Raw genomic sequence first — 14,421 nt, forward strand, 5'->3', positions numbered from 1 at the left:
ATGTGTCACTGAAGTGTGAAGGACTCTGCATATAAATAATACCTGTGTTTATCTTGTCTGTCTGTCTATACCATCTCCAGAATGCCACCCTCCAGGCAGAGAAGCAGGCCCTGCATACCAACCTGAAGCAGCTAGAGACCCAGAGCAGTAACCTGCAGGCCCAGATTCTGGCTCTGCAGAGACAGACTGCATCTCTACAGGAGAACAACACCACACTACAGACCCAGAACGCCAAACTACAGGTAAGCCCGGGTTCCCTCTGTTGCTCCCTCACTGCTGTGCCCTGAACTCTATTTTCTGGCCTTGTCTACACTGCATCTATAGCCGGTATTGTAGTTTAAACTCTCCCCAAGCGTGTCTCTTCTCTCCACTCTGCCCTGTGGCTAGAGATAATTCCTTTCTCATTGAGCTTTGCTCCACAACATCTATTTTGATGTATTTTTTGGCAGCAGATCAACAAAATCTTGCATTATGCTGCAAGCCAAAACTAATTACAACTTTGAACATGTCTGTGCTTGTGATTTGTACTGGCAAAAAAAAACATTTGACCACTTGATGTCTATCCAAATCAGACAAGGACATGCAACGTCTCAACCATCAGAGTTGACTAGAGGGACAGGCTGGCTGCGTACACAGTGCCCCCTGTTGTTCAGAAGTGACACCGGTGTCTATTCAAATGATTTTGTGGGGTTCTTACCCTGGTTTTCACATAATCAGTGAATCTAATCTATTGCTATTCCTAGCAGGACATGACAAAACCCTTGAAGAATCTGTTATAGTTAAGGGCATTTTCTGATTGAGTTCAGACTGCTCAGATCGTCCAATCAGAAGTCTTGTTTTCCCCCCTAGGTTGAGAACTCAACGCTGAACTCTCAGAGTGGCGCTCTCATGGCCCAGAATGCCCAACTGGCGACGCAGCAGTCCAGTACGGAGAACGAGAAGGAGGGGGCGATGAGGGACAGGGAAGACCTGAGGTCCACCTATGAGATGCTGCTAAGGGACCATGAGAAACTGGCTGCCCTGCATGAGAGACAGGCCTCCGAGTACGAGGGCCTCATCGGCAAACATGGAGGCCTGAAAAGTTCCCACAAGAGTCTAGAGTCACAGCACAGAGACCTGGAGGACAGGTGGGGTTTCTACTGGCACTGTTATGTGCTTAATGCATACTGTAGCACAGCTGCCCTACCATCACACACTTAACCACACTCATGGCCAAACACACACGTGCACGACAGTCTTATTATGCATTCACCTTCACTCTACCATTACACAGCACTCAAGTCAGAGACGTGTGTAAACGCACAGCTGCTGTTCACCAACAGGTAGTACTGTATTTACAGGTATAACCAGCTGCTGTTCACTAACAGGTAGTACTGTATTTACAGGTATAACCAGCTGCTGTTCACTAACAGCTAGTACTGTATTTACAGGTATAACCAGCTGCTGTTCACTAACAGGTAGTACTGTATTTACAGGTATAACCAGCTGCTGTTCACTAACAGCTAGTACTGTATTTACAGGTATAACCAGCTGCTGTTCACTAACAGGTAGTACTGTATTTACAGGTATAACCAGCTGCTGTTCACTAACAGGTAGTACTGTATTTACAGGTATAACCAGCTGCTGTTCACTAACAGCTAGTACTGTATTTACAGGTATAACCAGCTGCTGTTCACTAACAGGTAGTACTGTATTTACAGGTATAACCAGCTGCTGTTCACTAACAGGTAGTACTGTATTTACAGGTATAACCAGCTGCTGTTCACTAACAGGTAGTACTGTATTTACAGGTATAACCAGCTGCTGTTCACTAACAGGTAGTACTGTATTTACAGGTATAACCAGCTGCTGTTCACTAACAGGTAGTACTGTATTTACAGGTATAACCAGCTGCTGTTCACTAACAGCTAGTACTGTATTTACAGGTATAACCAGCTGCTGTTCACTAATAGGTAGTAAGTACTGTATTCACAGCTATAACCAGCTGCTGTTCACTAACAGGTAGTACTGTATTTACAGGTATAACCAGCTGCTGTTCACTAACAGGTAGTACTGTATTTACAGGTATAACCAGCTGCTGTTCACTAATAGGTAGTAAGTACTGTATTCACAGCTATAACCAGCTGCTGTTCACTAACAGGTAGTACTGTATTTACAGGTATAACCAGCTGCTGTTCACTAACAGCTAGTACTGTATTTACAGGTATAACCAGCTGCTGTTCACTAATAGGTAGTAAGTACTGTATTCACAGGTATAACCAGCTGCTGTTCACTAACAGCTAGTACTGTATTCACAGGTATAACCAGCTGCTGTTCACTAACAGGTAGTACTGTATTTACAGGTATAACCAGCTGCTGTTCACTAACAGGTAGTACTGTATTTACAGGTATAACCAGCTGCTGTTCACTAACAGGCAGTACTGTATTTCCAGATATAACCAGCTGCTGAGGCAGAAGGATCAGCTGGAGGAGCTGGAGAAACAGCTGAAGTCAGAGCAGGAGAAGATGCTGTCTGAGAACAAGAGCCACGAGGCCACGGCTGCAGACTACCACAAACTGAAGGAGGAGAATGAAAGGTTAAACTGAATACTGTATGTATAAGGAACCGAGGGGGAGGGGGGTGTGCCCTGAGGTTTACTTTGGGGTGCAAGGGAACATCCCTAAACTGTCAATCCAGCTGAGGAGAAACCTGTGTAACAAGATTTTTTGAGAGCGAGGGAAAAGAAAGTCTGTTTTGAGTGGCAGTATGCAGACATTTTAAGTGGTAGTATACAATTAGATAACTAACCATTTAGCTGTTAATTTGCTCGTCAATTAGTGAATGGTTTGGTTTGTGGTTTGACCTGTGCCAGGGGCTATGAGTAAAGAATGTGCTGTTTGAAACCCATTCTGATGTTTCTGTGTGTAGGCTGAACATGGCACACCGTCAGCTGGTGAAGGACAATGAGGGCCTGCAGGCCGACCATAAGAACCTGAAGAGCCAGATGAACGGTGCCAAGCTGGAACAGACCCGCATGGAGGCGGAATTCTCCAAACTCAAAGAGCAGTACCAGCAGCTGGACATCACCTCCACCAAGCTCACTAACCAGTGTGAGGTACGGTTATATACCCCTCAACCCCACTTCTCTACCTCCCACTCACTAACCAGTGAGAGGTACGGTTACATACCCCTCAACCCCACTTCTCTACCTCCCACTCACCAACCAGTATGAGGTACGGTTACATACCCCTCAACCCCACTTCTCTACCTCCCACTCACCAACCAGTATGAGGTACGGTTACATACCCCTCAACCCCACTTCTCTACCTCCCACTTACCAACCAGTATGAGGTACGGTTACATACCCCTCAACCCCACTTCTCTACCTCCCACTCACCAACCAGTATGAGGTACGGTTACATACCCCTCAACCCCACTTCTCTACCTCCCACTTACCAACCAGTATGAGGTACGGTTACATACCCCTCAACCCCACTTCTCTACCTCCCACTCACCAACCAGTATGAGGTACGGTTACATACCCCTCAACCCCACTTCTCTACCTCCCACTTACCAACCAGTATGAGGTACGGTTACATACCCCTCAACCCCACTTCTCTACCTCCCACTCACCAACCAGTATGAGGTACGGTTACATACCCCTCAACCCCACTTCTCTACCTCCCACTCACCAACCAGTATGAGGTACGGTTACATACCCCTCAACCCCACTTCTCTACCTCCCACTCACCAACCAGTATGAGGTACGGTTACATACCACTCAACCCCACTTCTCTACCTCCCACTCACCAGTGTGAGGTACGGTTACATACCCCTCAACCCCACTTCTCTACCTCCCACTCACCAACCAGTATGAGGTACGGTTACATACCCCTCAACCCCACTTCTCTACCTCCCACTCACCAACCAGTATGAGGTACGGTTACATACCCCTCAACCCCACTTCTCTACCTCCCACTCACCAACCAGTGTGAGGTACGGTTACATACCCCTCAACCCCACTTCTCTACCTCCCACTCACCAACCAGTGTGAGATACGGTTACATACCCCTCAACCCCACTTCTCTACCTCCCACTCACCAACCAGTATGAGGTACGGTTACATACCACTCAACCCCACTTCTCTACCTCCCACTCACCAACCAGTATGAGGTACGGTTACATACCACTCAACCCCACTTCTCTACCTCCCACTCACCAGTGTGAGGTACGGTTACATACCCCTCAACCCCACTTCTCTACCTCCCACTCACCAACCAGTATGAGGTACGGTTACATACCACTCAACCCCACTTCTCTACCTCCCACTCACCAGTGTGAGGTACGGTTACATACCCCTCAACCCCACTTCTCTACCTCCCACTCACCAACCAGTGTGAGGTACGGTTACATACCACTCAACCCCACTTCTCTACCTCCCACTCACCAACGAGTATGAGGTACGGTTACATACCCCTCAACCCCACTTCGCTACTTCCCACTCACCAACGAGTATGAGGTACGGTTACATACCCCTCAACCCCACTTCTCTACCTCCCACTCACCAACCAGTATGAGGTACGGTTACATACCACTCAACCCCACTTCTCTACCTCCCACTTACCAATCAGTATGAGGTACGGTTACATACCCCTCAACCCCACTTCTCTACCTCCCACTCACCAACCAGTATGAGGTACGGTTACATACCACTCAACCCCACTTCTCTACCTCCCACTCACCAACCAGTATGAGGTATGGTTACATACCCCTCAACCCCACTTCTCTACCTCCCACTCACCAACCAGTGTGAGGAACTGCAATATCTGCACCCCCTTCCCACAGACCGACTAGATTGGAATTTGCATGTTCCACATATTTCCCAACTCTATCACAGGAAACTCTTGGTAAATATGCCCCCATGTTATGGAAGTGTTCATAGCTGATATTGGGCCACTGTCCTGACATCTGTCTGTTGGAAAGGAAGGCTGATTGAGTAGTTGTGCCTGGGGATACACAGCTGGTTTCTCAACACTGAGCTCTGAGGCTTAAAGTGTGTCAGACAACGATTCACACACTGCAAAAGGCACAGCCCATGTACAGTAATACATACAACCATGGAAAAGAAACTTGGAAACTTGCTCAATAACTATTTCCATTGAAAACGTAGGTTAAAAATTAAAAAAAGTTGATTTCTCTCTCCCTAGTTGCTGAGTCAGTTGAAAGGGAACCTGGAGGAGGAGAACCGTCACCTGCTGGACCAAATCCAGACCCTGATGCTGCAGAACCGCACCCTGCTAGAACAGACCATGGAGAGCAAGGACCTGTTCCACGTAGAGCAGAGACAGTACATGTGAGAGATGACCCCACTATTACATTTTGATAGCCTGTAACCGGTGTCAAACATGTCAACAGGAGAAATGTCTGTTTCTTGGCTATGTAGCTAGATGTCATTTGTCTCTGAACCTAACTGGTCTAGATGTCATTTGTCTCTGAACCTAACTGGTCTAGATGTCATTTGTCTCTGAACCTAACTGGTCTAGATGTCATTTGTCTCTGAACCTAACTGGTCTAGATGTCATTTGTCCCTGACGCTAACCGGTCTAGATGTCATTTGTCCCTGACCCTAACTGGTCTAGATGTCATTTGTCTCTGAACCTAACTGGTCTAGATGTCATTTGTCTCTGAACCTAACTGGTCTAGATGTCATTTGTCCCTGATGCTAACCGGTCTAGATGTCATTTGTCCCTGACCCTAACTGGTCTAGATGTCATTTGTCCCTGACACTAACTGGTCTAGATGTCATTTGTCCCTGAACCTAACTGGTCTAGATGTCATTTGTCCCTGACGCTAACTGGTCTAGATGTCATTTGTCCCTGAACCTAACTGGTCTAGATGTCATTTGTCTCTGAACCTAACTGGTCTAGATGTCATTTGTCCCTGACACTAACTGGTCTAGATGTCATTTGTCCCTGACACTAACTGGTCTAGATGTAATTTGTCCCTGACACTAACTGGTCTAGATGTAATTTGTCCCTGAACCTAACTGGTCTATATGTCATTTGTCCCTGACGCTAACTGGTCTAGTTGTCATTTGTCCCTGACCCTAACTGGTCTAGATGTCATTTGTCCCTGATGCTAACTGGTCTAGATGTCATTTGTCCCTGACCCTAACTGGTCTAGATGTAATTTGTCCCTGACCCTAACTGGTCTAGATGTCATTTGTCCCTGACCCTACCTAACTGGTCTAGATGTCATTTGTCCCTGAACCTAACTGGTCTAGATGTCATTTGTCCCTGAACCTAACTGGTCTAGATGTCATTTGTCCCTGAACCTAACTGGTCTAGATGTCATTTGTCCCTGAACCTAACTGGTCTAGATGTCATTTGTCCCTGAACCTAACTGGTCTAGATGTCATTTGTCCCTGACACTAACTGGTCTAGATGTCATTTGTCCCTGACACTAACTGGTCTAGATGTCATTTGTCCCTGACACTAACTGGTCTAGATGTCATTTGTCCCTGAACCTAACTGGTCTAGATGTCATTTGTCCCTGACGCTAACTGGTCTAGATGTCATTTGTCCCTGACACTAACTGGTCTAGATGTCATTTGTCCCTGACGCTAACTGGTCTAGATGTCATTTGTCCCTGACACTAACTGGTCTAGATGTCATTTGTCCCTGACACTAACTGGTCTAGATGTCATTTGTCCCTGAACCTAACTGGTCTAGATGTCATTTGTCCCTGAACCTAACTGGTCTAGATGTCATTTGTCCCTGATGCTAACTGGTCTAGATGTCATTTGTCCCTGAACCTAACTGGTCTAGATGTCATTTGTCCCTGACGCTAACTGGTCTAGATGTCATTTGTCCCTGAACCTAACTGGTCTAGATGTCATTTGTCCCTGACGCTAACTGGTCTTTCCCTCCTTCACAGAGACAAGCTGAACGAGTTGAGGAGACAGAAGGAGAAGCTGGAGGAGAAGATCATGGATCAGTATAAGTTCTACGACCCCTCACCTCCACGGAGGTAAGTAGCTAGGAGGAATCCACTCACTGCTGTCACTGTGGGTGGTGCTGTGGCCAGACTTGGGAATGCTGCAGTACATCATGTCCATAGGTATCTGTATACTATCTGTCATAGTAAACAGCTGGCTGAGACAAAGCAGACATCCCCCCACATGAAAATTAAATGTATAACTGCAGTACATTGCTGTAGTCGTCTGGTTAGGATTCATTCTAGTACCTAATCGACTGCACTATACCTAACCATTCAGTTCGGATTCATTTCCGTGCCTGACTAAATGCAGATGGTTTACATCTGAACCTAACCAACCCCTGCATATGGTTGAAATTTCTACCTAACCAGGCAGCTCTGGTTTATATTTATGCCTAATCAACATCATCATAGCTGTAAATTATGGCTGTCACTGGGGAATCGATATGCTGTGGTTTACAAGAACACCCCAGATGCTGGAAAACCCCTGGTTCAATAGGCATGAAATGGGAAAACAAACTAAATGCATTCCCTTCATTTCAAAACACCCCCCCCCCTTTTCCTTCCTACTGAACACTAGCCAGAATAAAATAATTTACCTCAAATAACAATAACTCCTCCCCCATCTCTCTCCTTCCTCTCTCTCCCCTTTCTCTCTCTCTCCCTCCCTCATCTCTCCCTCTCATTCTCACTCCCCTCCCCTCTCTCGTGTCAGACGGGGGAATTGGATCACCCTGAAGATGAAGAAGCTGATCAAGCCGAGGAGTCGGGAGCGGATGCGTTCCCTGACGCTGACTCCCACGCGCTCCGAGTCCAGCGAGGGCTTCCTGGCGCTTCCTCTGGACAGCCAGGACTCCTCCTCCATAGGCTCTGGCTCCAACTCCCTGGACGACACGCTGACACACAAGAGGAGCAGCAGTGAGTTGACACACTCTCAGGCCTGCATGGAATATTCCCTACTGAACAGATCAAATCCAGCCTTATTTGAAGTGCAATTAAAACACATCAGTATACGTTACAGTAAAATAAACACAATAGAAGGAAGCAATAGACCGATCCTGACCAGGCAGCCTGGGACTAGGTCTTCCTCTCTCAGTACAACTGACCAGAGGGACTGACACACAGGAAGAAGGACTAGATCACATGTTAGATAAAAGACCCAGGAAGCAGAGCACATATTGTATTAATAAATATATGCAGGGTTGGACACAGGAAAGGCAGACACAGGAAATATGATCCACAGAGAGACCAAAGGACACTGGGTCAGACAGGAAAGTACACTCTGACACTAGAACATGAGAGGGTCATATTCAGGAAATGAAGAATGAGCAGAGTCAGATTCAGGAAATGAAGAATGAACAGGGTCAGATTCAAGAAATTAAGAATGAACAGGGTCAGATTCAGGAAATTAAGAATGAGCAGGGTCAGATTCAGGAAATGAAGAATGAGCAGGGTCAGATTCGGGAAATGAAGAATGAGCAGGGTCAGATTCAGGAAATTAAGAATGAGCAGGGTCAGATTCAGGAAATGAAGAATGAGCAGGGTCAGATTCAGGAAATTAAGAATGAGCAGGGTCAGATTCAGGAAATGAAGAATGAGCAGGGTCAGATTCAGGAAATGAAGAATGAGCAGGGTCAGATTCGGGAAATGAAGAATGAGCAGGGTCAGATTCAGGAAATGAAGAATGAGCAGGGTCAGATTCGGGAAATGAAGAATGAGCAGGGTCAGATTCGGGAAATTAAGAATGAACAGGGTCAGATTCAGGAAATGAAGAATGAGCAGGGTCAGATTCAGGAAATTAAGAATGAACAGGGTCAGATTCAGGAAATGAAGAATGAGCAGGGTCAGATTCGGGAAATGAAGAATGAGCAGGGTCAGATTCGGGAAATTAAGAATGAACAGGGTCAGATTTAGGAAATGAAGAATGAGCAGGGTCAGATTCGGGAAATGAAGAATGAGCAGGGTCAGATTCAGGAAATTAAGAATGAGCAGGGTCAGATTCAGGAAATGAAGAATGAGCAGGGTCAGATTCAGGAAATGAAGAATGAGCAGGGTCAGATTCAGGAAATTAAGAATGAGCAGGGTCAGATACAGGAAATTAAGAATGAGCAGGGTCAGATTCAGGAAATTAAGAATGAGCAGGGTCAGATTCAGGAAATTAAGAATGAGCAGGGTCAGATTCAGGAAATTAAGAATGAGCAGGGTCAGATTCAGGAAATTAAGAATGAGCAGGGGTCAGTTGCAGACGGTGAGGCTTGCCGGGCTGGAGACTCCAGGACAGTAGATGCTTGTTGCTGTGTGGTGGTTGGTTGTGTGGACCTAACGCTTGCGATGCTTGTTTTTCTCTCTCTGTGCAAAAGGGAAGAGAGACTCTCAGAGAGTGCAGCATTCCCTTGTGCAGGGTAACCAGGGTAACCAGGGTTCCTCTAATGGTATGCTAAGAGGGGAGGGCTGGGCGCGGCTTGTAGTCGAGCTGTCCTGTCACTCAGGGCATGTCAACGTGTCATGACTCATCCTTCAGTCAATGTCCATACCTATTAAAAGGTGCAATGCATTATGGGTCACCTGTGCTCAATGCACCAGCTATTAACACATTTTTTGTCTTCAACTATACTAAAGACAACCTTTTATGCAACCATTTGATTTGTCTTTGAATAGCTCTAATAAATAACGTTTAAGTAACACACACGCAATATGAGATATGTCTAAAAAAAAATATTAAAAAAGACTGAAGGTCCACTTCTTTATTTCTGTGAAATGCAGACAGTCTGGAGCTGGAAATCTAAAATGGTGTCTCTGTATAGTCAGTGTCCCAGAATCTTCTCTTTCCCTGTGAATACTCCTTTCACTGCAGTGCCACTCCTTGTCTCATCGTTTTACCTCCTAATTGCACCCTTTAATAAACATCACCCTGTGTGTGTGTGTGTGTGTGTGTGTGTGTGTGTGTGTGTGTGTGTGTGTGTGTGTGTGTGTGTGTGTGTGTGTGTGTGTGTGTGTGTGTGTGTGTGTGTGTGTGTGTGTGTGTGTGTGTGTGTGTGTGTTGGCAGCCTGATGTCTTCTATGTAACAACCCTCTTCACAGCCATCCCACCGAGCTGGTGTTTTGTGTATGAATTTGTTTGAACAGTCAGTGAGTGTTCGTGTGTGTGGGCTCATTTGCATGTAAGCGTTTTCCCTTGTGTAACTCTGTGTGTTTGTTTGCGGTCCCAGCTGGGTCTTCAGGGCACTACCCTGGTTCTCTCCCCCTGGTTCTCTCCCCCTGGTTCTGTCCCCCTGGTTCTCAGCATTAACAGCCATCTGTTTTTCCCTCCTTTCTGTTCCTCTCCATCTCCCCTGGTCTTTCTGTTTCTCCCCCCTCTGCTTTGGCTGTAAACTGACAGCTCTGAAAAGGTTGCCCTTTATGAGGACCAGATCGAAGGAGAAAGACAAAGAGAAGGCCATCTACCGCCGGTCCATGTGTAAGACCTCCAATAGCCCACCCAGCGTCCTACCACCTCCCTCCATCACTCCACCTCCTCTGGCCTGCGCCTGCCTCCCTCCCTCGCTCCACCTCCTCTGGCCTGCGCCTGCCTCCCTCCATCTCCTAGAGTCTCCTCTCATAGCTCCTAGCTGGTGTCTTTCCTTCCATTCTAGGAATACTAAACTCAAACACTACTGTATCCCTAATAGTAGCTGCATCTATCTTAACACATGTTGTGTTTGGGTTCAATTTGTGTACAGTCAAAGCAATGACATACAAGAACTAACATATGTAGATATTAGAACAAACTAACACTCTCTTCAGTGAGTAAGGACACTAATGTGAGTTAATGTGATTGCAGAGGATAGAGGTGTTCTGTGAACTGTAGGGTTTTTTCTGTAGTTCTTTTCGCTGTAGTGTTGTGATATCTGTAGATGAGCTGTAGTTTATTTTTAGTCCAGGTCTAGTGTGTGTATATGTGTGTGACAGTGCAGTCGCGAGGAACTGTATGCCATTCCACTTTTCTCTACTGTACCGTACTGTATAGTGTGGTGTGACCTGCACTGTGTGACACTGGCCCCATCTATATATCTCTGCCTGTGGTGTGAGTGCAGCCTGCCGTCTCACCCCTCTCTCACTACAGTGCTGATGCAGGCATGGCTTGGCAGAACCAAACTACGTGCTCTCTTTCTCTCTCTCTCTCTTTCTCTCTCTCTTTTTCTGTCTCTCTCTCTCTCTCTCTTTTTCTGTCTCTCTCTCTCTCTCTCTCTGCCACCATGTAGGATTTGAAATGGAGCCTTCCATTGATTTCTTTATCCTTTTCTCTCTTTCCCTATCTTGTATTTTCTTTCTTTCTCTCTCATTTTCTCTATCATTCCCTGTCTTCTCTTTTATCTTTCACTCTCTATTTTTATTGAGTCTTTTTTCAGTTTGGCTGCATTTCAGCTCTTTTGCATGCTTTGCCAACATGGGCTTGCTGACACTGACTGTGTCACATCTCTGAATGCTACTGCTCTGATTCTTAGCCGCCACTGCATGCTTAGCCTAGCGCTGCTCCCTGTGCCCTCCCTCTGGGGCCAGTCAGCCCACCACATAAGGGTAGGAGGTATCGGCTAATTGATCTTCATCTCCAACCCAGCTATGAACGACTTGCTACAGACCATGGCGCTGGCGGGGGGTCAGTGGGCAGGCAGCACAGAGAACCTGGAGGCGCCCGTCGAGACCAACGGGGGCAGCGGTGCCCGGCGAATGAAAGGGCTGGGTTCCATGGCCTACTCCACCAATGCTATCAACTACGCCACACTCACCCTGCCTTCAGGCAGCAGGGCCAAGAGGAGCCTGAAGATCAAAGGTAGAGACTACAGGACCGCTAGTCGATCCCCCCTTCCTCTGTGTGGTCATCTGAACTATCATCTAGGGAAAGGGAAAGGGGATACCTAGTCAGTTGCACAACCGAATGCATTCAACCAAAATGTGTCTTCCGCATTTAACCCAACCCCTCTGAATCAGAGATGTGAGGGTGCTGCCTTAAACGACGTCCACGTCATCAGCCCCTTGGGGAGAAGTTGTTGTTAGGGGTTAACTGCCTTGCTCTTGGGCAGAACGGCAAATTTGTCCACCTTGCCAACTCGGGGATTCAAACCAGCAAACTTTCGGTTACTGGCCCAATGCCCTTAAACTGTGTATTTACTGTAGTATAAAGATCTGCCGATCTTTGTGTGTTTCAGAAGCAAGTCATGAATTATTTTCATTTTTTTCATACTCTAGCTTTCAGAAGATTGGCTGACTGATTGGCTGAGTCAGACTTTGCTTCCCATAAGCCCTATTCTCCTGTAGTCTCCTGTAGTATCCCTCCAATCATAACTCATATTTCCTTATCTCTTTGTCTTTCTTCCAGACAACGCTTCCTGTGAAGATGTTCCAGCATCCTCAGACGACCCCATTGGGGTCAAAGGGCAAGGTAAAATAACTGTTGCCCTTAAGAACAGAAACTCCCATTACTATTATATACCACCAGTTTACTACTGGAATTAAATATCAAATGGCCCCCAAAAAAGTCCCTGTTTTAAAAAGCCCTACAGTAAGTGTAAATGTTGTGCCACTATGATGTAAAGATAGCCCACTAACGTTAGCTAGAAGCTTGGCCCATATCTCTGCATTTCAGTTTGCTACCATTAGAAAGGGATTCAGCCAAGATGTTATCATTAACCGCAAACTCCACCTAACAAATGGTCTTAAGCTGCCTGCCTCCATTAGCTGGTAGATCAGGTTTTCTGCCTACTCCATATCCCCACTCACACACATATAACACACACACACAAGTTATCTCTATTTCCTGTTCACTCTTGGCTAGCTAAAATTCCCTCCCACTGACATGTACATTGTGTAATACAGTAATTATATTTGTTTTTTTTTAATTGCATGAATTTCACAAGGACAGTCTGTTTCACTTACACTCAGTTACATTAATGTTCTGGAATGTTTGTGAGCTAACTAATATAATGGAAGATAGTTTAGGACAATTTAGTATTTCCTAAACTGAGCGTAACTAGCAGTAGCTCAGTATTAGTGAACTGCACTACTGTAGCCCAGTGTAGTGTCTAATATCTGTGGGAGCAGGTTAACCCAGGCAGTTGTGTGTGTTGAATGTGCCAGGCCTGCAGGTCTTTAACAGTACTCAGGCTCTCACCCTCTATTCTCAACCCATCCACTATGTGCAGAGTCCCAGGTAGCATCTGTTGGAAGTCACACATCTGTCTAAGACCACTAAAAGTACCACTTTACTCAAGATCGTTACAACTATAAATGATTACCGGTCACATACCTGCTGACATCACTTTCCCAAACCTGAACCATCCTGAAGACCACTAATAACAGCAACAACACTATCAGTTTGCATCCCACACACCTGTCCTCTAGTATAATCCTCCTCTCCCTCCCCTTCAGTCACCTGAGCCCCTCCCCTGTTGGCCTCTGGGTCTTGTCAATCACAAGGCTCCTTTCCTCCAATCAGGTTTTACAATAGGTCCTTCCTCTTGAATGATTCCTCCCTTCAAGTATGTGTGCCCCTCCCTCCCCACTCCCTTTGTGTGATTGGGCATGTTGTTGGAGTAGCATGACACCATGCCACCCTTCCTGCCTGCATGCACCATCTGCTGCCATGTGTGACGTGCTCTCTCAAACTGTGTGCCCTCGTCTCCCTACCAGCCTCCAGACCCTCCAGCCTCCATAGTATCAAGACCATCAGTAGTAATAGCAATAATAACTCCCACTTCTCTCCACTCCAGACCAAAGGTACAGTCACACACCCCCTCTCTCCCACGCTCCTGTATACCATACCTTTGTTGATTCACACACACAATAGATTAAAACAATAAGAAACAGAAGGAGAAAATTAGTATAGAACTCTTCGGAATTGCTTCTTCTCTTAGTCTGAGGTATGTTCTGGAAGGGTCCAGGCTAGGTTTAGCATATTTTGTATTTATTTGCTGTGTCACAAAAAAGCAGGTTCCAGAGCTATGTTCCTGAGCTATGTTCCTGAGCTATGTTCCTGAGCTATGCTTTATATCCAGGGCCTGTCATCACCTTGGGGTGATACTCTAATGTTAGTACTTGAGTTAGTCATACGCCGTTAGAACAGAACTCACCTACAGTACTGCTTCTCTTCAGGCACATTGAACGGAAACCTCAGCAGGCCCCACAGTGAGAGCAGTGGGGAGTTCAGCCTCAGTCTGGACCAGGAGGAGTGGTCCAGCGGGAGCAGCCCTGTCCAGCAGCCCCTGTCTCGCTCCTCTCACCAGAGCCCCATGCTGCTGCGGAGGTCCCTGGACCCCCAGGCCGCCCAGGCCAGGAAGAAGACGAGCAACTCCCTGGGCAGCGCCAGTGAAGTGGTCTCTCTACAGCAGTTCCTAGAGGAGAGCACCGACCCTGCAGAGGTGACAGCCTGGAACACACAGCAACACTAGATTACAACACTGTACTATACC

At 46.5% G+C, this 14,421-nt stretch overlaps 1 protein-coding gene across 6 annotated transcripts in view; it reads left to right on the forward strand.

The window, feature by feature from the left end:
* Window positions 1-14,421, forward strand: part of LOC118369417 (girdin-like) — a 92,821-nt gene that overhangs the window by 72,929 nt on the left and 5,471 nt on the right. For 3 of the 6 annotated variants that reach the window (XM_052498673.1, XM_052498677.1, XM_052498678.1), the window contains exons 20-32: window positions 81-242; window positions 850-1,127; window positions 2,433-2,576; window positions 2,909-3,095; window positions 5,188-5,333; window positions 6,917-7,009; window positions 7,692-7,894; window positions 9,337-9,408; window positions 10,356-10,433; window positions 11,574-11,786; window positions 12,333-12,395; window positions 13,643-13,729; window positions 14,105-14,370. In XM_052498673.1, coding sequence (XP_052354633.1) covers window positions 81-242; window positions 850-1,127; window positions 2,433-2,576; window positions 2,909-3,095; window positions 5,188-5,333; window positions 6,917-7,009; window positions 7,692-7,894; window positions 9,337-9,408; window positions 10,356-10,433; window positions 11,574-11,786; window positions 12,333-12,395; window positions 13,643-13,729; window positions 14,105-14,370 — 1,992 coding nt within the window. The remainder of the gene's footprint in view (window positions 1-80; window positions 243-849; window positions 1,128-2,432; window positions 2,577-2,908; window positions 3,096-5,187; window positions 5,334-6,916; window positions 7,010-7,691; window positions 7,895-9,336; window positions 9,409-10,355; window positions 10,434-11,573; window positions 11,787-12,332; window positions 12,396-13,642; window positions 13,730-14,104; window positions 14,371-14,421) is intronic. The other 3 variants (XM_052498675.1, XM_052498674.1, XM_052498676.1) reach the window with 3 other exon arrangements.

Source organism: Oncorhynchus keta, chromosome 36 (assembly GCF_023373465.1).
Source record: "Oncorhynchus keta strain PuntledgeMale-10-30-2019 chromosome 36, Oket_V2, whole genome shotgun sequence".
Lineage (NCBI taxonomy): Eukaryota > Metazoa > Chordata > Actinopteri > Salmoniformes > Salmonidae > Oncorhynchus > Oncorhynchus keta.